This window comes from Aegilops tauschii, chromosome 4 (assembly GCF_002575655.3).
Source record: "Aegilops tauschii subsp. strangulata cultivar AL8/78 chromosome 4, Aet v6.0, whole genome shotgun sequence".
Classification (NCBI taxonomy): Eukaryota; Viridiplantae; Streptophyta; class Magnoliopsida; order Poales; family Poaceae; genus Aegilops; species Aegilops tauschii.
In genome coordinates, this window is record NC_053038.3 from 64,521,075 (window position 1) to 64,546,449 (window position 25,375).

At 42.0% G+C, this 25,375-nt stretch overlaps 1 protein-coding gene across 1 annotated transcript; it reads left to right on the plus strand.

Annotated features, from left to right (window-relative positions):
* The first annotated feature begins 20,508 nt into the window (after positions 1-20,508).
* Positions 20,509-21,852, plus strand: LOC109781898 (silicon efflux transporter LSI2-like). The gene is made up of 3 exons (XM_073497337.1): positions 20,509-20,711; positions 20,936-21,195; positions 21,581-21,852. The coding sequence occupies exons 1-3, from the start codon at positions 20,509-20,511 to the stop codon at positions 21,850-21,852; spliced, it is 735 nt and encodes a 244-aa protein (XP_073353438.1).
* Positions 21,853-25,375: the final 3,523 nt, after the last annotated feature.

A 25,375-nucleotide genomic window follows, 5' to 3' on the forward strand; every position in this document is an offset into this window, starting at 1 on the left:
TTCAACATAGAGAATTCAATGCAGAGTTCAAGAGAGGAAAAGAAATTGTTTTTTTCTTAAGATAATCCAAAAAAGAATAAGAAGCTCAAACAAATATCAAAGGAGTTTTAGAACAAAAACAACCAAAGAAAATTAAAGGCGCATATTAAAAAAGGGAAAATAAAGCACGACTAAAAGAAAAGAACCACACTCAAATTTTAATTTAGGTTGACATGAGTTCAAATTAAATCCTCCAATTTATAAAAGTCAATTTAAGCTTGTAGTAACCAGATAAAAGAAATGAAATTTTTCTGGCCCTATGTTTTAGAAACTTTTCCTTAAACATTCCGAACATCAGGATGTTACACATACATAAAGTTCTCATAGATACTACTTGATAACTCAGAAGTGTAGGGGGATCTTAAATGTCTTCAGTGTTACAAACCATTTTTTATTCAACAAAAGTAGAGCCAAAGAATACTTATAAGACTTAGCAGTTGAGTTGTCAATTCAACCACACATAAAAAAGTACTCGCTCAATATAATTTATTACTAGTAAAGCAATGGAGTGAATGTAGTTATGACTGTGGAATAGTAAAAGAAGCAATTCCGACAGTTGCCAATAACAAAAGTAAGTTAAACAAAGCGACAAGTATGAACAACATAGGCCTGGGAGTGGATAATGAACGTTGCATGGATGGAATCAAATATGTAATAGTCGTAACACAAGATGACAACAAACTAGACCCAATTCATTAGTCCTATGTAGGCATATATTTCGTATACGTGCTTGCAATAAGAACTCGTACAACATCTTTTGTCATACCCTACCGTTTCAGCGGGGTTCTAAATAAATTTAAGGGCAATTAAGGCACTCCTTTCACAGAGCACGGGAACAAGGCATTAACAATCTCGGAACATACAGGACACTGTGTATCAAAGAGTAACAAATCCGGCATCTATTACATAAGAGTTCTTATTTAATTCCCATCCACCCCATGTTTCTACGAGGAGATTTCTCACATATGAGTTGGGAGATCATGATGGTGGTGATGAACAAGAGTTTGGTGATGACGATGGTGATGAATTTCTCTCTCCAAAGGCCAAGACCAGCCACGAGAGTAGCCATCCAAAAGAAGAACGGAGGTGGCAGTTGCTCCGCATCACAAAATATCCTAATAAAACAGGTTAAACATTTCGAGGCGGAGGGTAAATATATGCCAAACGGGGGCCGTAAGGCGATAACCATGGGGGCCACGCGCCCCCGGGCCGCTTGGTGGACCCTCGTGGCCACCTGGTGCCCCTCCCTCGGCTCATCTTCTGGCTCCATGGCTCTTTCCTTCGAAAACAAATTTTGGTATTTTTCTTAGATTTTGTGGGAAACTTCATTTCTCCACAAAAATAACACTAACAACAATTCTGCTGAAAACCACGCCAGTTCTGATCAATTTTACTCAAATCATGCAAGTTAGAGGACAAAAACATAACAATAGTCCCCGAAAAAGTAGATACATATGAGACGTATGTAGGGATGTAAAGGGATCGGATAATGCTTTTACCATATCCTTTACCATATTTTTCTATCAGATTCAGAGCGGAGCGGATAATGACCGGATGCGGATTCGAATGCGGATTATATCGGACTATGGATTAGGAGCGGACTCGGACCCAAAACAGGCAAAAAATATCGGATGATATGTGCAAAGAAACATGATTTTATTTCTTTTATGCAAACAATATGAGATCAGTGCATTAAAAAAATCATAAATTGGTAGTATTTTGTAGTCTATTAATATGAAGTCTACTCTCTTTTTTTAGGGGGGACAGATGAAGCCTACTCGACCACTACAAACTTGGTGTTCATCTTCTACGTGCATCATCGCATGCAAGGAATCACTACCAGTGATACTGATCGCTCAATATTCCTACGTATATGTACGTGGACCACTGTCCTGACGCACCGCCGGAGTCGCAGACGGCCGTCTCCGCGTATATGTACATAGACCACCATCTCGACGCTCCGCCGGCACATATGTACGCAGACCACCGTCTCGACGCTCCGCCGGCGTATATGTACGCAGACCGCCGACGTATATGTGCATCGATTAGGGCCGCAAGTGGAGTGCTCATTGTCATGTATGTGTGTAGATCATGGCCGTGAGCAACACTAATTTCGCTGCGCAGGGTGATCTACCAGACTACCCATCACGACTAGCTGTCATGTAGAGGTAGCATGGTGTAGATGCATACCTAACTTCGACTCCTAAACTTATGTGATTCATTTTGCATCTAAAAAATCATGGAACGTCAAATAGAGTATTCGTGCTCACCTCCGTTGCTTGGACCGGCGCTGGCATCTTTGCCTATTGTGATGGACAACCAACCTTCCGGGAAGATGCGGCCGCTGCTGTAGGCGCAAGACAAGACCATGTTGTGATGACCATGGTCGACGGCTGCCTGTGAATTGTGGTCGTCTCGTACTAGGGTTAGATTAAATTCTACTTATATGTGGTGATTTTAATTGGTGGTCCACGTAGGTATTTGGGCTTCTCAATTGGGCTAAATTTATCGGATAATCCTATTTGACAACCTCGGATAATTCGCAAAAATACCGGATAATCCATATCCGCCGGATATTACCAATATCATATCCTCTACCATATCCGCCGGATATCCGGTTGGCCAAAATCCGTATCCGCATCCATATCCGTCGGATTTGTGAAATTGCATACCATATCCTTAAAAACGGATACGGAAGCGGATTCGGAACGGAAATTATCCGTACCATACTTAGCTTATTACTTGTCCTTGAGAAATTAAGTTGATAAACTAACGCGACAAAGAAAAACTTTTGTGATCAGTTTTGCTAGGTACGTGTACAAAAATTTAGTCATGATCACTTTATAACCATCTTATGAGAATAACCACATCCTCCATGTGTCGCGTTGCTGCTTTTCCAACTTCCGAATATGCACAAAAAATCCTTAGCACAATCCCCTCCAGTGCATGGCTGCATAGATCTCAAAGCAGCGTGCCTCCCAACGGATGGTGTGGATATGACCTGTACAGCTTGCGTAGGTACATACGCATTTCCGAGACCGCAAACATTTTTTAATTAGTGAACATTTTTTGAAATTTAGGAACATTTATTAAAAATATTTGAACAGTTTTTTGAATTCATGAGCATTAGTCGAATTGACAAACACTTTTTGAAATACAAAAATATTTTTTGAATTTGCGAATATTTTTTGAACTTCTAGAACAATCTTAAATAAATTCATGAAATTTTCTAAATCTGAAAACATTTTTCAAACATTTATTAGGAGGATCCATGGATAAACGGTACAGAATCGAGGAAATTGCACATAAAGTATATGCCAAGGTTCCAGCTCGGGTACACTCTCAACTACACGTACGTACAACTATGGAGAACAAATCGTGGGCAAACAACATTGGTCCTGACTTAGAGTTTGATCCGTTGGTGGAGTATATGTTGTTACATTCGAGAGTTGAGGCAATGCAACTACAAGGAGTCCCGGACGTGGTGAAATGAGCATGGGAGACCAAAGGAATCTATTCTGCCCAATCGACGTATGCATCAAAATTTACGGGACGGCAAATAGCCCCAACGGCCGAGTTTACGTGGAAGTCTCGGGCACCCTTACAATGTCGGTTTTTTGTATGGCTAGCAGCAAGGAACAGACACTACAAGAAATATGTCAACTTGACCTTCTGTCAGTGACCCTGGAAGAAATAGTCATAATTCTATGACCATTTAGACCCAATTGGTCGTAAGCTGTTTGGGAGGGCCAAAAACCTGAACCATAACGACTATACTGGTAAAGAAGGTCGTAATTGCCTTACACGAAATGGTCGTAAAGCAAAGAATCTGAACCAAAACGACCATTTATACCCAATTTCTATCGGCTTACGACCAATGTAGATGGTCATAGCCTTGTAAATTGTGGTGCATTGCTATTACTAGGCGCCACCTCATCAATTTTGCCTATGTGTCATGTCCATGTGTCAATTTTTGCCTATGTGTCATGTCCATGTGTCAATTTCGGCTGACAGTCCATCAGTTTTGTATATTTCTGTCATCCCCAAAATTCCCACAAAATTCTCATAAATTCTTTGTTTCATATATTTCATAAATATGTCAAATCCCTTCCTTGCCTAGTTCAAGATAATTCAGGAATATTCATTTTCGTATTTTGTCCAGAATAACACTTTGTGAAGGAAGTGCTATTTATATTTTCCTTTGCCCTAAACCTTTTTGGCAACTCTTCCATATCCAAATCATTGCCACATGCCAATATTCAGCTCCATTTGCCCAGTAAATCTTCCTCAGCAAATTTGCAAAGTTTCTATCCAGAGAGAAGCTTTGTGAAGAAAGTACTAGCTAGGCTTATCCAGATGATTTGAGATTTTTCCAAATCTTCCATATGATTAAATCATCACTCTCCACAAAATTTGAGCTCTATCCAGCAATCCATGTGAGATCATCATCCAATCTTTTATTCTGGTCATATTTTGAGTTTGTGGGGCAACTATATTTTATATTGCTTCATTATTGCTAAAAATTTACCAGGGCATGATCCTACCTATATAACTTCCCTACACCAAATTTGAGCTCATTTCATTTAGCCAATTTCTCACAATAATTTTTCAAAATTTCTGTCCAGAGAAGAGCATTGTCAAGGAAGTACCACTTTGGCATGTCCAAATTGTATCAAATTTTTACAGTGCTTTCCTATGCCCAACTGACCATGCTCCACCAAATTTCAGCTCAATCCATTCATTCATTTGAGCCCAGCTTCAACATACATATTTCTGTCCAGTGTGGTACTTTGCAAAGCAAGTGCCACCTAGGCTCCTCTATTTGAGCTGCAAATTTGCCAAGACAGTCTCCTTAGAAGATAATCATCCTCAGCCAAAAATCAGGCCCATTGGCCATGTGCATTCCCCCACCCCTAATCAAACACTTGGCTGCTAATTCATGTTTGAGCTTAGTTCAGTCTTCTTGTGAGATTCTTCTGTTGTCTTCTTCTTCCTAACACCTACCAGACATGCCCAGGCCGCCCAGAATGCATGGCAACGCCACGGTCACGCGGTGACCACGCGACTGGCATGCCAGTTTGCGCGCTCTGGGGTTGGGCCCCTCGGCCACCGTCCAAACCACGACGTCTCACCACCAGACCATGTATCTCTGATCAAATGGATACTTTTGTACCTAAGAATGTTTTTTTGGAAAAAAGAGAGCAAACTATGAGGCAACTGTAGTTCAAATTTGACCCACTTCCAACTGAATCGGCGAAAATTTGTCTTTTTCACGAGAGGTGGATCAAAAGCTTTTGCAACCCAACCATTTGGTCAATTGTACATTAAATTTGGCCTAATATTTTAGAAAATTGATTCGGTCCAATTTTGCAACAAATATATGGTAGGTTCTTCACAAAAAACTCATTTTGGGCACTCGAAAAATGGAAAATAAAATTTTCGTCCAAAGAAATGTAAACTTCCTTAGGCAACATTGTTTGCCATTCCAAGGTGCAAACTTGTGCAAAACATGATGTCATTTAAACAAATTATGCCATGAATGCTGCCATAACACTTACAATTTTGCCTTGAAAGCCATGGATCTTCATACATGATAGCTCGTTTATGAAAACACTTTTAAGACATTTGCCATAGTCCAAGCTTGTTATTTTTCCTGGAAACTAGGTCACATATAATGACACAATGCAGAGGTTTTCAATTTTCCGATTTGTTTAGAATTTTGTTATGCCCGTTTCAAAATGCGGTCAAAATGGCGGGCATGACTAGGGATGTAAACGGATCAGAACGGATCGGATAATTCATTCCCCATATCCTTTACCATATTTTTTTGCCGGATTCAGAGCGGATCGGATAATGATCGAATACAGATGCTGATGTGGATAATATCAGACTACGGATATGGTTCGGAAACAAAGCGTATTCGGACCAAAAACGGATAAAACTTATCGGATAAATATGTGCAAAGAGACGTAATTTCACCATGCAAAAAATAACACTAGAGAGCAGCCAAGCGTCCAAAATTACACCAAAATAAGTATAGTAATTAAATAGTACATAAAATTGTCACAAACTGATTAACGATTTGTAATGTGAACTTGCATCTAGCGTCTAGGAATGTTTGTAGAGATAAAGAATATCTCACCTCGTGAGGGGTTTCCGCCGGAAACAATTTTTGTGGTGCGTCAAGCCAGAGAGATGTTGAGTATGGGTCATACTAGGCTACGAGGGGGTGATTTGGTCTCTCGGTCAATGAATTAATTGTATATTTTGGATGATAGGGCTATGTTAATCGGATTATCCTAATTGATAAGGTCAAGTAAACCACGAAAAAGTGCGGATAACCCGCATCCGTCGGATAATAGCAATACCATATCCGCTACTATATCCGTCGGATATCCGCTTGACAAAATCCGTATCCGCATCCGTATCCGTCGGATTCCTATTATTGCGTACCATATCCTTAAAAACGGATTCAGATGCGGATTCGGGGCGGAAATTATCCGTACCATTTACATCCCTTGTAGCGACCCAACCTCAAACGGTCAAGTCCCTGTGCTTAAGTGTCATCCCTGGATCGGTATGCTGATACACATAGTACTCGAGGATTTATAACAGAGGTAAATCACATGTATAAAGTAACGTAAACACTATTATCTCAATCCAAATAGCGGAAGTAATAACAAGGTTGTGGATTCCCATCAACACCAACGACAAAGTTGAGTGTAGAAATCGTAACCCTAACATATCACTTACTCGTCGTAAGATTCCTGCAACATGAGACGTTGCAGCCACAAAGGGTCAGTACATTGAATGTACTGGCAAATTCACACCATAGGATATTGATGAATAATAACTATCACTAATATGGCTGGTGGAGGCTCTATGGTTATAATGTTTTTGCGAAAAGCCAATTTTTCCCTACTCCAAAGGAATATATTTTATTTAACTACAAAGTTTGTTGAAAACATTGAGAATGGTAAATCCCCATCTCAATCCCAATTAAAAGGTAATGAATAACCCAACAAAATTAATTTTATAGTGATGAGATCAACATGATAATCCAAGAACCAGATACTCAAGATGTCCATAACCGGGGATACGGCTAATCATGATTAGTTTGTACACTCTGCAGAGGTTTGCGCACTTCTCCCCACAAGACTCGATCTCCTCCGTTGGATTTCTCGCACTACATGGTGTTTGAGAAACGGATGACCGAGACACAGTCTTTCAGAAGCATTAACTCTTTACTCTGGGTGGACAGTTACACCTACTTTCCCTCTACATCTGCTAGCCCACCACTGAAAGAGGTCACACAACATACTCAACTATGCCAGAGCCCATAATGGCTTGTGGCTGCACACGGAAGTTTCTAGCATGAATAATCTTATGATCCCTTTGAGCCTGGGTGGCGAACCAAATGGACATCACTGGTCTATCCCCAGGTGCCCGCAACCAATCCACCCAGATGTGTATTAAAGTAGCCACCTTAAGTTGAACCATTAAGTAAACAATCTCACATTTGTCATGGAATACACTCAAACCCAACCCACGTCTACGAGCATAGCATGGCAATACAAGCATAACGTAATAGTAACTCCCAAGGTTTGAATGCAGGGCAATAGGTTCCTACCTCATCAACTACTTCCCAATACCCACATGTTATCAATCCTACACATGCAATGTTTGAGGGTGAAACCAATGCATAAAAACTGGGTATGAAAGGGATATGATCAAAGTGTGAACTTGCCTGTACTGTTGATGAAGATGATTCACACTCAGAACTCTTGATAGTTCTATTCGTCACACTCCATTCAATCTATCGAGAGCAAGCAATAATAACCACACATAAGCAATCATGCAAAAGAATCGAAGAAAAAATCTCGGAAAACTTCGAAAACAGGCAAATAACTCTTGCAACAGAAAACAATTTCTAACAGTACCAAAATTAAGTGAATTTGGCCTTATCAGAAAGTTTAGGTCAAGAGCTTCGATTTGCAAAAAGAATCAACTCAAACGGAGTTACAAAACTCAAGTTACGATCAAACGAAGTTCCAATACAAATCTATTTGAACTCAAATTTTAGAACTTTCAAAAACATGTTCAAGTTATTAACTGGATAGAGGGGATCATAACGAAGAAGTGGGCGTTGGTTTTGTTGAATTTGGACAAACGAGTAAAAAGTAGTGATCGTTTGAAAAAGAGGGACTAATCTGTAAGAAAGATAATTACATCTAGGTCCCTGGCCGAAATTAAAACAGAAAAAGGAAAAGACTAAAAAATGAACGTTCACTGCCAAACGCTAACGAATGAAAACGATCGCTAAAGAGGACTAACGGACGAATGTCCGCTAAATAAGCTAACCTAATAAAGAAAACGATCTAACTCTAAAAACCGAAAACGAATAAAATAAACTGGGGTGGGTTTGCGGTTTTATACCGGTTCACCAAAGAAAACCGGCGGCGGCGGTTTCCCGTGACAGCGGCGGATCGGCGAGCTCCGGCGATGGCAACGGCGAGGCGGGACGGCGCTGTAGCGGCGGGTGTGGGCGACGGCAACTGCGAGGGCGACGGCGGCGCGGGCGGAGTGCGGCGGCGGTGGCGCGACGGCGGCGGCGGATCTGGCTGCAGCAGCGGCGATGCGGGCGGGATGCGGCGGCGACGCGAAGGGAGGACGGGGGTCACAGGGCGGCCTTTTAAAGGGGCAGGGGAGGGCGGTGGCGTGGGGGAGGGGGCGGCCGGTGGCGGGGCGGCGCCGGACTCCGGCAGGAATCCCGGTCGGGGACGATGGGCGAGGCAGCGCGGATCTGGGCCTAGGCCTTGCTTCAGCTGGGCCAACCCAGTCAGGAGAAGTTTTTTTAAATAAACATTTTCCAGACAAACAAAAATAGTAAAATCAAAATAATTAAGAATATTATATAGGCATATAATATATCAAAATTTTCAGAAAAATATTTTCTACAACCTGAACATTTTCCTAGTGACAAATAAAATCCACAAAAATTTAAATAAATCAAAGAGTGCTACTGTTGCAATAAAACCTCATAAAAATCATTTTAAAAATAGCAAAATGATTTCAAATTTATTTCTCTCCAATTTTCTACTGTAGGGAATCATTTTACCCTATTTTCAATATATTTTATTTTTGGAGAAAAATAATTTGAGTAAAGTCCAAAGAACTCCAAATTGAAAATAATTTCCAAAAGGACTTTAAATTTGATCATTTTAAACTCCCAACTCATATTTCATATGTTTTGAAGAAGTCATTTTACCTTCTCTCATGAAAATCATTGAGTTGCATGAAGTTTATGAATTGGAAATATTTCCAAAAGAAATTCAAATCTTTTCGAAACCCTTTTCATTTATTTAAATGGAAGAAGTCATGTCATCTTCTCTCCCGGGGTTTGTGGTGAAAAGAATTTGAATTCTGGGAGATCATAAATGCAAAAATGAAAGTTTGGGAAAGTCCTTTTATTCCCTCTCATTTAAATTTTCAAAAAGTTTCAAAATTACACTCAATTTCACACAATCAATCAACCAATACATCAAATCTATCTATTTATTATAACATTCGAAAATTTAGAATTTTGGGATGTTACAAACCTACCACCCTTAAAATGAATCTCGTCCTCGAGATTCGGAGAGGCTAGAAAGAAATAGGTTAGGTTTGGGGGTCTTCTCAAAATCCATCAATCATCACAGGGGGGGGGGTCTGGGGTGCTACCACCCTTAGAATCATTGTTACGGTCCCATCAACACTCATAAACTCCATCCTTATTCTTGACGGGGCCGGTCTTCCCAAATTCTCGGGAAAATTCCTTCTCTGGCTCTTCCGGTAGCGGCATAACCTTTTCCTCAATTCTTCTATCCTTTCATCTTGGTAAGGTTATTCCAAGACTGGGTCTTCTTAGCTGACAGGTCTGGCGCCAATACTAAACAACTATCGATATCTCATGGTGGTCAACAATTTATGGTTTCTCTAGCAGGAAGTGGGTCTGGGTTGAACCTCACCGTGTGACCTACGGTTGGCAAAAGCTGCCTTGTACCAGGGAAATTACTTATACCATTCTAAGGTTCAAACAAGGTTTAATATCGTCATCTCTCTACTATAGGCAAGTCACTCAGATTTACCATCCCATATAGCAAGGCGAATAATAAGAGTAAGTCGGTATGGTGATCAATCCATCCCGCACCCAAATCATTACCTTGTATACAGTTTAGCGAATCCCGCATTCTAACACTCGGTCATCCTCACAAGCATTGCAGAATTTCTCTTATCGACGAACCAAGTTCGGATAAATCCATTGATTCTGCAAGCCAAACAAACATCCATCGTTCCTTCACAACTCTCAGGTTTTGCGTAACTCCTATAAGATCATCTGTTGATAAAGGCATATCCTCTTCCAGGGTTTTTCCTTCAGCAAGAATGTGCTTGCTTCTTGGCAGGTCCTAGGGCATGTGGGTTATAGACTATCTCATCACTTGTAAACATTGAACTAATCATCAGGGGCAACTGATCATTATTCCAACATCCAGCTTCCTAGCATTCTTAAATCCATCCAATTGTACTGTCCTTCTTCCTTGTATTGGTACCAAACTAAGACGTGATTACTCTGACTGATCATGGAGTTACAATTTGCTCCATATTACCAACATTCTACCTCCTTTATATCCAATAGTAATTCATACCTTCATACTCTTGGGGTATCCCACATATCGAGATAAAACTCGTACTTAATTTGTCCATAGTCCACTCCGTGGAATATCATAGTCCTTTCAAGGGGTCAAGTGTCCTCACAGGGTACTACCACCCTTTAAATGATCCAATCTTCCATAGGCATATTTCTCATATCCTCGAAAATGGTCAAAATCCTTCTTCCTAGAGTAACAACTCATAAAATCCAATCAGTACCAATGATGCTAACTTTATTGATTCTCCAATGATTACAATCTTTTGCTTTTCCATCACATGCCTCAACTCATCGCCTCAATATAAAGAATCGTTCCCACTACTATTACTATACTTCTCACAGACACAACTAATTACCACAAGTCTCCTTCTCATTGAGACAATCTCTGGCAAAGTGCCCTGCTTCATTACAATGGAAACATATTACTTCTGACAAGTCTCGTGGTTTCCTTTTTGGGCAACTGATGAAGTAGTGCCCCGTCTCCTTGCACCCGAAACAGGTGATAGGACTCAGGTCCTTCCTGGAATCCAATCTATTTCTCTCCCTGGACTTTTCCGTTCCAATCAGGGCTTCTATTTCAGGTGGGTCATACTCTACTTCCTCTGTCGGGAATGCTACTAGATCTCCCTTCAGACAACTCTGGGAAAAGTGTCATTCTTCTCCACACGAATAGCAAGACTTGGTGCAGGGTTTAACTGGGTCTCCTTCGGGTGTGTCCTCCACCTCTTCCTTCATCACAGGTTCTTCTAAAATTTCCATAAGGGCTCCTTTCATTGCTTCTTTCTTCTGCGGAAGGGTCATTTGTACCATGGGGTAAATGTGACACTGAGCAGGGTAGTGGGTAGTCCCTTCACACAAGAAACAAGTGATCTGCCTAGTTGGGCATTCTTCAGTTGGGTGACTTCCTTCACAATTAGGGCATTCATCCTTGTGTTCTTTATGGGTGTGTCCCATTTCTCCAGAAATCTTACATGCACAAGGCTTCTTCTCTTTAGGTTCACATGGCTTTCGGGTAAGACGGGACCTCCGTAGAATCGTCTTAAATTCTTCCCAAGCATTGGTTCCATTCCATCCTTGTATGGCTTGATATATCTCTCGCCATTTTGCAGCACCTTGTGTGATCTTTCATAGGGTGTATGGAACTATATACTCTCCTTCAATATCGTGCTCCTTCATGCGATCTTCCATGTTCCGTATCCAGTGTGCTACCTCCGGTTGTGTCATGCATCTCGGAAATACTCGTCCATCTCCATTCGTCATCTATTGGGTCCAATGGTTTGGGATGGGATGAGAGAGATAGAGAGGGATACACACAATGCAAACAAAAGTTTAGAAAAGACAGATTTTATTGTGGCTGTCGGAAAAACAACAAACAAATGACAACTCACAATCGTCGCATCTAACGTAAGTATATAACAGGGGTTTGGTCTTCTAAGGTCAATAAATCTTCAACGTCGCCAAACTCTTCAATTCTTGTTTATGTCTCCGATGGGCTTCTTCCGATCGTGCTTGTCCTTCTCAAGTTCTTTTGCCAGATCATCTCTGTTGACGCGAAGTCTCTTGTGACGTCCTTTAATATTCTGGAGTTGCATTCAAAACTTCTGGGTTTCAACAACCTTGGCATGAACCATGTCCTAATGTCCTTCAGTTCCTGACAAATCTCCGGTATCTCAAGGTTTTGCTCCTCCAGTTTGGCTACTTTCAGCTTCTGGATCCTGAGTTCTTCACGAAATGCTTCCTTGTCAAATACGGCTCCCTGAAGGTCCATCTAAAATTCTTCATGTAATACTCCAGATCCTGGCGATACACCAGCTAAGGTTAAAACTGCATCCTTTGCTGACAGATGCTCCATCAGCCCTTTTGTCATCCAATCCTTTCGAAGAAATGCAGGCTTAACTCAGCACGGTGACAATAGCATAAGCGGGCGATAACATCATGGATAGCCATGTTTCTGCTCTTGTCATTTCCATGAGCTATCATTCCATAGTGGATATCTCCTGTCTTGGGTTTTCTTGACAAAACTTTGAGTTCTAATGCTCCATGTTCCGGTCTTTCTTCGATACACCTTCATCTCGGGTATTGACGGCTTCAATGGTCTGACGAACTCTATAAGGGTAGCCTTCCTAGGTCATCCCAATCTAGAAACTCTTCAGAACCTTCAAATTCCCCTAGTCCTCGGAGTCTTCAACCGTTGTAGTAATGTACGGTAAAATCCTCTTCATTCGGAAGCGGTCTTAGTTTTCCGATATCTTGTACTTCTTGGAGTGGACTCCTCAGTCAAATCTTCGAGTGGTCAAAAGGGGACAGGGGTATGGTCCGACTAAAAGGGAATATTTGAATAAGCTCAGAAGAGAAGAGAGGTAAAAGATCTTTTTGAAAATGAAGTTCTAGAAAAATCTTTCGTATGGGCTTGCCAGTTTCTAGGGGTCATGTCCTACAGTCAACATGTGCTCTGATACCATCTTGTAGTGACCCGACCTCAAACGGTCAAGTCTCTGTGCTTAAGTGTCATCCCTGGATCGGTATGCTGACACACACAGTACTCGAGGATTTATAACAGAGGTAAATCACATGTATAAAGTAACGTAAATACTATTACCTCAATCCAAATAGCGTAAGTAACAACAAGGTTGTGGATTCCCATAAACACCAACGACAAAGTTGAGTGTAGAAATCGTAACCCTAACGTATCACTTACTAGTCGTAATATTCCTGCAACATGAGACGTTGCAGCCACAGAGGGTCAGTACATTGAATGTACTGGCAAATTCACACCATAGGATATTGATGAATAATAACTACGCACTTTTCCCCACAAGACTCGATCTCCTCCGTTGGATTTCTCGCACTAAATGGTGTTTGAGAAACGGATGACCGAGACACAGTCTTTCAGAAGCATTAACTCTTTACTCTGGGTGGACAGTTACACCTACTTTCCCTCTACATCTGCTAGCCCACCACTGAAAGAGGTCACGCAACATACTCAACTATGCCAGAGCCCATAATGGCTTGTGGCTGCACACGGAAGTTTCTAGCATGAATAATCTTATGATGCCTTTGAGCCTGGGTGGCGAACCAAATGGACAACACTGGTCTATCCCCAGGTGCCCGCAACCAATCCACCCAGATGTGTATTAAAGTAGCCACCTTAAGTAAACAATCTCACATCTGTCATGGAATACACTCAAACCCAACCCACGTCTACGAGCATAGCATGGCAATATAAGCATAACGTAATAGTAACTCCCAAGGTTTGAATGCAGGGCAATAGGTTCCTACCTCATCAACTACTTCCCAATACCCACATGTTATCAATCCTACTCATGCAATGTTTAAGGGTGAAACTAATGCATAAAAACTGGGTATGAAAGGGATATGATCAAAGTGTGAACTTGCCTGCACTGTTGACGAAGATGGTTCGCACTCAAAACTCTTGATAGTTCTATTCGTCACACTCCGTTCAATCTATCGAGAGCAACCAATAGTAACCACACATAAGCAATCATGCAAAAGAATCGAAGAAAAGATCTCGGAAAACTTCGAAAACAGGCAAATAAATTTTGCAACAGAAAACAATTTCTAACAGTACCAAAATTAAGTGAATTTGGCCTTATCAAAAAGTTTAGGTCAAGAGCTTCGATTTGCAAAAAGAATCAACTCAAACGGAGTTATAAAACTCAAGTTACGATCAAACGAAGTTCCAATACAAATCTGTTTGAATTCAAATTTTATAACTTTCAAAAACATGTTCAAGTTATTAACTGGATAGAGGGGATCATAACGAAGAAGTGGGCATTGGTTTCGTTGAATTTGGACAAACGAGTAAAAAGTAGTGATCGTTTGAAACAGAGGGACTAATCTGTAAGAAACATAATTACATCTAGGTCCCTGGCCAAAATTAAAACAGAAAAAGGAAAAAGACTAAAAAGTGAACGTTCACTACCGAACGCTAACGAACGAAAACGTTCGCTAAAGAGGACTAACGGAATGAACGTCCGCTAAATAAGCTAACCTAATAAAGAAAACGATCTTACTCTAAAAACCGAAATCGAATAAAATAAATCGGGGCGGGTTTGCGGTTTTATACCGGTTCACCAAAGAAAACGGGCGGCGGCGGTTTCCGGCGGATCGGCGAGCTCCGACGATGGCAACGGCGAGGCGCGACGGCGCTGCAGCGGCGGGTGTGGGCGGCGGCAACTGCGAGGGCGACGACGGTGCGGCTCGGTGGCGCGGCAGCGGCGGCGGATCTGGCCGCGACGGCGGCGATGCAGGCGGGATGCGGCGGCGATGCGAGGGGAGGAGGGGGTCCCGGGGCGGCCTTTTAAAGGGGCAGGGGAGGGCGGTGGCGTGGGGGAGGGGGCGGCCGGTGGCGGGGCGGCGCCGGACTCCGGAAGGAATCCCAGTCGGAGACGACGGGCGAGGCGACGCGGAGCTGGACCTTGGCCTGGCTTCGGCTAGGCCGGCCTAGTCAAGGGAAGTTTTTTTTTCAAATAAACATTTTCCAGACAAACAAAAATAGTAAAAACAAAATAATTAAGAATATTATATAGGCATATAATATATCAAAATTTTCAGAAAAAGATTTTCTACAACGTGAACATTTTCCTAGTGTCAAATAAAATCCACAAAAATTTAAATAAATCAAAGAGTGCTACTATTGCAATAAAACCTCATAAGAATCATTTTAAAAATACCAAAATGATTTCAAATTTATTGCTCTCCAATTTTCTACTGTAAGGAATCATTTTAACCTATTTTCAATATATTTTATTTTTGGAGAAAAATAATTTGAATAAAGTCCAAATAACCCCAAATTGAAAATAATTTCCAAAAGGACTTTAAATTTGATCCTTTTAAACTCCCAACTCATATTTCATATGTTTTGAAGAAGTCATTTTATCTTCTCTCATGAAAATCATTGAGTTGCATGAAGTTTATGAATTGGAAATATTTCCAAATAAAATTCAAATCTTTTCGAAACCCTTTTCATTTATTTAAATGGAAGAAGTCATCTCATCTTCTCTCCCGGGGTTTGTGGTGAAAAGAATTTGAATTCATGGAGATCATAAATGCAAAAATGAAAGTTTGGGAAAGTCCTTTTATTCCCTCTCATTTAACTTTCAAAAAGTTTCAAAATTTCACTCAATTTCACACAATCAATCAAACAATCAATCGAATCCATCTATTTATTATAACATTCCAAAATTTAGAATTTTGGGATGTTACAAACGTACCACCCTTAAAATGAATCCCGTCCTCGAGATTCGGAGAGGCTAGAAAGAAATAGGTTAGGTTTGGGGGTCTTCTAAAAGTCCATCAATCTTCACAGGGGGGTCTGGGGTGCTACCACCCTTAGAATCATTGTTACGGTCCCATCAATACTCATATACTCCATCCTTATTCTTGATGGGGCCGGTCTTCTCAAATTCTCGGGAAAATTCCTTCTCTGGCTCTTCCGGTAGCGGCATAACCTTTTCCTCAATTCTTCTGTCCTTTCACCTTGGTAAGGTTATTCCGAGACTGGGTCTTCTTAGCTGACAGGTCTAGCGCTAATACTAAACAACTATCGATATCTCATGGTGGTCAACAATTTATGGTTTCTCCTGCAGGAAGTGGGTCTGGGTTGAACCTCACCGTATGACCTACGGTTGGCAAAAGCTGCCTTGTACCAGGGAAATTACTTATACCATTCTAAGGTTCAAACAAGGTTTAATATCGTCGTCTCTCTACTATAGGCAAGTCACTCAGATTTACCATCCCATATAGCAAGGCGAATAATAAGAGTAAGTCGGTATGGTGATCAATCCATCCCGCACCCAAATCATTACCTTGTATACGGTTTAGCGAATCTCGCATTCTAACACTCGGTCAGCCTCACAAGCATTGCAGAATTTCTCTTATCGACGAACCAAGTCCGGATAAATCCATTGATTCTGGAAGACAAACAAACATCTATCGTTCCTTCATAACTCTAAGGTTTTGCGTAACTCCTATAAGATCATCTGTTGATAAAGGCATATCCTCTTCCAGGGTTTTTCCTTCAGCAAGAATGTGCTTGCTTCTTGGCAGCTCCTGGGGCCTGTGGGTTATGGCCCATCTCATCACTTGTAAACCTTGAACTCATCATCGGGGCAACTGATCATTATTCCAACATCCAGCTTCCTAGCATTCTTAAATCCATCCAATTGTACCGTCCTTCTTCCTTCTATTGGTACCAAACTAAGATGTGATTACTCCGACTGATCATGGAGTTACAATTTGCTCCATATTACCAACATTCTACCTCCTTTATATCAAATAGTACTTCATACCTTCATACTCTTGGGGTATCCCACATATCGAGATAAAACTTGTACTTAATTTGTCCGTAGTCCACTCCGTGGAATATCATAGTCCTTTCCAGGGGTCAGGTGTCCTCACAGGGTACTACCACCCTTAAAATGATCCAATCTTCCATAGACCATATTTCTCATATCCTCGAAAATGGTCAAAATCTTCCTTCCTAGAGTAACAACTCATAAAATCCAATCAGTACCAACGATGCTAACTTTATTGATTCTCCAATGATTAAAATCTCTTGCTTTTCCATTACATGCCTCAACTCATCACCTCAATATAAAGAATTGTTCCCACTACTATTACTATACTTCTCACAGACACAACTAATTACCACAAGTCTCCTTCTCATTGAGACAATCTCTGGCAAAGTGCCATGCTTCATTACAACGGAAACATATTACTTCTGACAAGTCTCGTGGTTTCCATTTTGGGCAACTGATGAAGTAGTGCCCCGTCTCCTTGCACCTGAAACAGGTGATAGGACTCAGGTCCTTCCTGGAATCCAATCTATTTCTCTCCCTGGACTTTTCCGTTCCAATCAGAGCTTCTATTTCAGGTGGGTCATACTCTACTTCCTCTGTCGGGAATGCTACTAGATCTCCCTTCAGACAACTCTGGGAAAAGTGTCATTCTTCTCCACACGAATAGCAAGACTTAGTGCAGGGTTTAACTGGGTCTCCTTCGGGTGTGTCCTCCACCTCTTCCTTCATCACAAGTTCTTCTAAAATTTCCATAAGGGCTCCTTTCATTGCTTCTTTCTTCTGCTGGAGGGTCCTTTGTACCATGGGGTAAATGTGACACTGAGCAGGGTAGTGGGTAGTCCCTTCACACAAGAAACAAGTGATCTGCCTAGTTGGGCATTCTTCAGTTGGATGACTTCCTTCACAATTAGGGCATTCATCCTTGTGTTCTTTATGGGTGTGTCCCATTTCTCCACAAATCTTACATGCACAAGGCTTCTTCTCATTAGGTTCACATGGCTTTCGGGTAAGATGGGACCTCAGTAGAATCGTCTTAAATTCATCCCAAGCATTGGTTCCATTCCATCCTTGTATAGCTTGATGTATCTCTCGCCATTTTGCAGCACCTTGTGTGATCTTTCGTAGGGTGTATGGAACCATATACTCTCCTTCAATACCGTGCTCCTTCATTCGATCTTCCATGTTCCGTATCTAGTGTGCTAACTCCGGTTGTGTCATGAATCTCGGAAATACTCGTCCATCTCCATTCGTCATCTATTGGGTCCAAGGGTTTGGGATGGGATGAGAGAGATACACACAATGCAAACAAAAGTTTAGAAAAGACAGATTTTATTATGGCTGTCGGAAAAACAACAAACAAATGACAGCTCACAATCGTCGCATCTAACGTAAGTATATAACAGGGGTTTGGTCTTCTAAGGTCAATAAATCTTCAACGTCGCCAAACTCTTCAAGTCTTGTTCATGTCTCCGATGGGCTTCTTCCGATCATGCTTGTCCTTCTCAAGTTCTTTTGCCAGATCATCTCTGTTGACGCGAAGTCTCTCGTGACGTCCTTTAATATTCTGGAGTTGCATTCAAAACTTCTGGGTTTCAACAACCTTGACGAACCTTGTTATAATGACACAATGCGAAGGTTTTCAATTTTTTTGTTTTTTTGAATTTCTTATGCCTGTTTCAAAATGCTGTCAACGGCAGGCATGACCGTTCGTAGCTAGGGGCTGGATCTTGCAAAACTTAAGGAATATCTCTAAGTAATAAGATACTTTTGTACCTAGAAATGGTTTTTGAAGAAAATAAAGAGCAAACTATGAGGCAGCTGTAGTTCAAATTTGACCCGCTTCCTACTAAATCGTCGAAAATTTGTTTTTTTCACGAGAGGTGGATCAAAAGTTTTTGACACCCAACTATTTGGTCAATTGTACATTAAATATGGCCTAGTATTTTAGAAAATTGATTTGGTCCAATTTTGCAACAACTATTTAGTAGGTTTTTCACAAAAAAAAACTCATTTTGGTATTCGACAAGTGGAAAATGAAATTTCCGTGCAAAGAAAATGAAAACTTTCTTAGGAAACATTGTTTGTCATTCCAAGTGCAGACTTGTGCAAAATATGATATCATTTGAACAAACTATGTCATGAATGTTGCCACAACATTGGCCATTTGCCTTAAAGCCATGGAACTTCATACAAGATAGCTCGTTTCTGAGAACACTTTTTGAAGACATTGTTTGTAGTCCAAGTTTGTTATTTTTTCCTGGAAACTAGGTCACATATAATGACACAATGCCAAGGTTTTATTTTTTTTGAATATCTTATCCCGTTTCGAAATGCTGTCAAAACGGCGGGCATGACCGTTCGTAGCTAGGCGTTGAATCTTGCAAAACTTTAGGAGTACCTCTAATTAAATAGATACTTATGTACCTAGAATTGATTTTTGGAAAAAATAAAGAGCAAACTATGAGGCAATTGTAGTTCAAATTGACCCGCTTTCTTCTGAATTGGCAGAATTTTTTTATTTTTCACGAGCAGTGGATCAAAAGCTTTTGACACCTAACCATTTGTCAATTGTACATTAAATATGGCCTAGTATTTTAGAAAATATATTTGGTCCATTTTGGCCATAACTATTTGCTACGTTCTTCAAAAAAACTGATTTTGGGTACTCAAAAAATAGTGACATGATTTAGCACCCTATTTAATCGATTTACGACCAATTTAGATGGTTATAATATCATCAAACTGTGTACTACGTTCTGATTCGTCTATGAGCATGTCACGCGGATTGAGCACCAAACACCGTCCGATCGTCCCGGATCCAATGGCAGCCTTCACCCCTCACCGTCTCACCCACGTAGCCCTAACACAACCCGCACTGCTCCTCTCGCCCCCCCTCTCCTATGCACCCACAACCGCCGCCCTTTCCCTCCCTCAGATCTCGATCCGTCGCCGCCCCCACCCCACCCCCACCGTCAACGACCCTCACCGTAGACGAGGTCGAGATCCTCCTCACCTCACCCTCCCATAGATCTCTCTCACCCTCGCCCCAGGGTTCAAGCTCCTCTAGATCCCTCTCGAAGCTCCTGCATCCCACCCTGCACCCTCCCCCTTCCACTCCTGAACCCCGTGGCTCGCCGGCCTGGTCCGGATTTGGGAGCGCCGTGATCTGATTCCTCCTCGCGCTCGCCTCGTCGGTGAATATCGGCTCGGCGGCGACCCCCATCGGCAACCCACAGAACCTCGGCATTCCTATGTAGAGCGACATCTTCTTTGGCGACTTCGTCTTCGTCATCCTGTCGGCCACGCTCCTCGGCGTCATCGTCAACGTTGCCATTCTGCTCTGTCTCTTTTGGGGGAGCTGTCGGACGACAAGTGCTCGACGTGTCTTCTTTCCACCACGCGCTTGCCGTCGAGCTCATCGACGAGGACGATGTCACCTTGCACCGCTTCTCGCCGACCACCATGTCCCACCCGCGCCGCCCGGACGGCTCCGTTCTTCCCGACGCGGCCAGTTGCGACGCGCACTGCTGCCACCCGGTGAAGCCTGCCTCCATCAACGGTGACGCCAAGGTGCTTGACGACCTCAACATGTCCTGGAGCGCCATTACCGCCGCCCTCGCGCTCATCGTCCTCGACTTCAAGGACGCCCGCCTTGCCTCGAGAAGGTAATTGTCTGTCTGTCCGTCCGTTTACACTTAACTGAACCAGCAGGTGTCCGTCTATAATTTAACTGAACCAACAAGTCTGCAAAATGAATTCATCAGTTCCCATCTTGATGGATTTTATTTCAAAATTGAAATAATTCAAATGATTTGATCCAATTTGAACTTTTTACAACAAATTAGATTTCTCCTTTAGATTGATTGTTCATAGCAAATTAGATTGTCAGTCTGTTCTTTCTGAAACTAAAACTCACATCCACCGTTGCTTACTATGGTGCCACTGAGAAACAAATTTCAGGTCTCCTACCACTGCTGCTCTTCTTCTGTGGGATGTTCATCACCGTGGACGGCTTCAACAAAACCGGCATTCCCAGCATGTTCTGGGAGTTCATGGAGCCCTACACACGGATTGACACGCCAACCAAGGTGGTCATCCTCGCTCTGGTGATCCTTCTCCTGTCCAATGTCGTGTTGAATGTCCCGACAGGTTAGTTCCTCTCCCCTTCCCCGTCATTGCATGAAATACATGCCCTGCTGCCATTTCGACGCCATTTGTCATAATGTATGGAAAATAGAGTGAATTTCATCTATTTTTGGGCAAAATTCATAGATGCTTCCAAACTATAATTAATCAGACATCAATAATCAGGGACACCAAACAATGGCACGATTAATTTTTGGAATAGTTGTGCAATTATTTCCGAATGTTTTAGATGCTATCCAGAATGTCAGGTCCTAACTTGTATCAGATCAGCCAATCATTCATTCTACTAAAGGACAATAGGACCAACTGACATGCCAAATTCCCCGCACCACAAACATACCAAACATGCTACTGATAGACCATGCACTGTGTTTGTGCTTCATTACAGTCCTGATGCTCGATGCACGGGTGGTGGTCTCGGTGGCGGAGATCTCCCCCGCGGCGGACACCAACACGTGGCTGATCCTGGCATGGGTGAGCACGGTGGCCGGCAACCTGTCCCTTCTGAGGTCGGCGGTGAACCTGATCGTGTGCGAGCAGGCGCACCGGGCATTGGTTCATGCCACAATGGCCCCCAGCACCATGAGCATGGTCGTCCATGGGTGGCGATGGGTGGCACGTCTGTATCATCGTCATGACATAGAAGCTGTTGGTCGATGAGGTCGTCACTATTCACCTCTTCAAGGACAACCCCTTCCAACCTTGTTGTGAGATACGATCGACTGCCCCTTCTATTCCTAGTTGTCCATGAGCTGGGCACTCGAGATGAGATGTATATGTCCCAACCTCCCTCCCTCCCTCTCTTGTATGAATATGCTCTCAAGTAGTAATCTGTGTGAATGGACATATGATAAGAACTAAGAACTCAGATTCACTAATTGTAGTAGATATTTCATTAGGATCCGTAAACTACTTGAGGTACATAAACTGCACGCATCACCAATGTGTGTAGTTCTTGGGACCACTTGGTAGTTGGTTCTCAGTAGGACTATAGAGTTGATAGTATGGTACTATACATCATCATTTATGAGTTATGTAGAATAAGAATTAAAATTTGCTGCAATTCACATGCTTTGTACCTTTACTTGCAATTAAAGATACACTCTTACTTTTTTCTCTCCTGTATAATAGAACTGTGTGTATCAAAAAATCATGACATCCGCTTCTTTCAAATAGATCAACGACTCAATGAACGATGGTTTCTAATTTGCTCCTCACAACTTATTATTTTGTTGTATATCTATTCTGATTGTTACTAATTTGGAAGGCAGGTGGATGGCTGATGTTGAACTCATGATGGCATTATTTGCAGGACAAGTATGAGTGTGTGGTGAAGGCCAATGGCAATCTGGGGAAGCAAGTTCTGTCCTTGGTTTTGCTCTATTGGTGAAGCGTCCTCACTGCTATTCTGCAGGAGAATCTGAGATGCACCTCCAACGCCTCAAAATCCAGCAGAAAAAAGGTTTGGTTTTGCTCCTCCTACTCCTACTCTAGCTAGTTGTACATTGCTGCTACCTATACTTCACATTCCTGCCACCCTTGGACGCCTAACCGAATCACAACCTCAACCAAAAAGAAAAAATAATATCAATCTAGTTTGCTGCAGTATATGCAAATACAGTTGGGGATTCAGTTGTTGACTTGTGTAATCGTGCCATAAATTGGCATGATTTTGTATGCATCATCATGTAGAGCACCCTGTCGTGTTTGCGACTCATCCACCGACATTGGGCCACTTCTGGTACAGGTGAACTGTTTCCCCTCCCCTCTCTACTCATCCATGGAACCATGTTCGTGTGTTTGATTCAGATCGTGATATATGACACAATGTAGGCATAATGTAAGCTATATTGTCTTTTCTTCTTATTCCTAAAATGTGAGAATTGAACAACTTCTCAGGCTGCTACCTTGGAAGCAGCCTACGTGTGTGTATTAGTCTTTCTAGGTGTGGTCCTGTGTGCTACTTTGGAATTTTCTTGCTCTCCTGTGAACTATTCTATTTTTCAACAATTTTGGTGATTCATGTTGTCAAGAGTCCTTGCGTGATCAATGTGGTCTTTTGAAAACCACCATGAGAGCAGGCTAGCTAATTTTCCACCGTTAATTACCTGCCTGCATCTACCATTTGCCTCAGCATTGGCAATTGAGCACCACCGCTACCAGTATAACTCAGCTCTATTTTCTAATCGGTTGGTATCTAGTACTAGTAGATTCAGAATATGTAGTCCTGAAAATTAAAGGGAGCATCAGTAAATGAGTCAAACAAAAATATTCATCTGCAAATGTTGGTGTATATTCGATTTGATTCGGTTTGCTCTGTTGCTGCAACTCCTCTTTGCTCTAACCATTTTTGCACAAAATGCAGAATGTTATGTTTATATTTTGTTCCTAATTGTTCTGTTTATAACATGTAGATGTTGTCCTTTGTTCATTGAAGTGTCGACTGCTGGAACAAGTTCCATGACGAAGAAGCTAGAACCCGCACCCAGCAAAGAGTAGCTCATTGGAGCTTGTTATTTTTTGATATTTTTGTGAATTAGAAAACTGGATACTATGTAGTATTGTAATGTACCACGTTTGGCTATATTGAGAAATATTCTGCATTTATAGCCTATGTTTTAACTGGAAATTGACTGAAAATGACGCATATACAGAACTGAAGAGTGATGAGTCCTAAATTAAAAGGCCATGGCCGAGTCCCCCAAAAAAGTAGACTGTAAAAGGTTGAGGCAATAAATGGGACTGTAAAAGGCCGAGGGCAAAAAAAATTATTGGACTGTAAAAGGCCGAGGCCCAACAAGAAATTTGAATGTCAAATTCCATAGAAATAAAAAGGCCGAATTGCTGGGCTTTGCCCATGCATCTGAAAAAATTAACAAGGAAAACATATATTAAATGAGCTGAATTATTGGGCTTGGCCCATATAGATGGCTGAACTGGAGCAGGCTGATTCTAATCTATGACCTTTTCATTTGGTCGCAATTTTGCCACGTCAGCTTAGTATGCTGGATCTGACGTGGTGTGGGCAGATTGCTAGTGACCAAAACAATTGGTCGTAGTATCTACGACCTTTTATTTTGGTCGTAACTATCTACGACCATTTCAGCAAAAAGGTCGTTAAGTTTTCTTAAAGACGACCAGCTTTTGACCAACTGTTTTTTGTCATAAATAGGTCACAAATGGAAAACAACGACCATTCAGTGACTAATATTGATGCTCGCAAGTTGCCATACTTCTTGTCGTGAGATGCTGGAAATCAGACCGCTTGGCCAGGAGGGGGCTATACCACATCAAGATGTTTGCACTCTATGCAACCAAGAGCATGAAACACTAAACCACATCATGCTACAATGTGTCTTCTTGAGAAATTTTTGGCTCCAGGTGTGCAGGACATTGGACACGCTGCAATGGACACCAACTCAAGAGGACATCCTTCCGGCGTGGATCTTGAAGAGAAGAGTAGAGGGCATTGCTACCTCTTGAGCATGCGTTGGTTTTCCCTTGAAGAGGAAAGGGTGATGCAGCAAAGTAGCGTAAGTATTTCCCTTAGTTGTTGAGAACCAAGGTATCAATCCAGTAGGAGACTACACGTAAGTCGCCTAGTACCTACACAAACAATCAAGAACCTTGCAACCAACGCGATAAAGGGGTTGTCAATTGATGTGTACTACACAACCTTCTTCTTGTAGACATTGTTGGGCCTCCAAGTGCAGAGGTTTGTAGGACAGTAGCAAATTTCCCTCAAGTGGATGACCTAAGGTTTATCAATCCGTGGGAGGCGTAGGATGAAGATGGTCTCTCTCAAGCAACCGTGCAACCAAATAACAAAGAGTCTCTTGTGTCCCCAACACACCCAATACAATGGTAAATTGTATAGGTGCACTAGTTCGGCGAAGAGATGGTGATACAAGTGCAATATGGATGGTAAATATAGGTTTTTGTAATCTGAAAATATAAAAACAGCAAGGTAACACTAGTAGGAAAAGGGGCTTTTACCCCGGTTCATAAGGGCCTTTAGTCCCGGTTCAGGAACCGGGACTAAAGGGTCGTTACTAATTCCCTAGCCCTTTAGTCCCGGTTCTTACACGAACCGGGACTAAAGGCCGTCCACGTGGCCGGTGCGGGGAGCCCAGGCAGGAGGGCCTTTGGTCCCGGTTGGTGCCACCAACCGGGACCAATAGGC

Excerpts from the sequence above, each read along its gene's own strand:
- LOC109781898 (XM_073497337.1), top strand. The coding sequence starts at position 20,509 with ATGTCCCACCCGCGCCGCCCGGACGGCTCCGTTCTTCCCGACGCGGCC. Across the intron at positions 20,712-20,935 it reads GCCCGCCTTGCCTCGAGAAG|TCTGTTCTTTCTGAAACTAA; the intron begins GTAATTGTCTGT and ends TTAGATTGTCAG. Across the intron at positions 21,196-21,580 it reads CGTGTTGAATGTCCCGACAG|TCCTGATGCTCGATGCACGG; the intron begins GTTAGTTCCTCT and ends GCTTCATTACAG.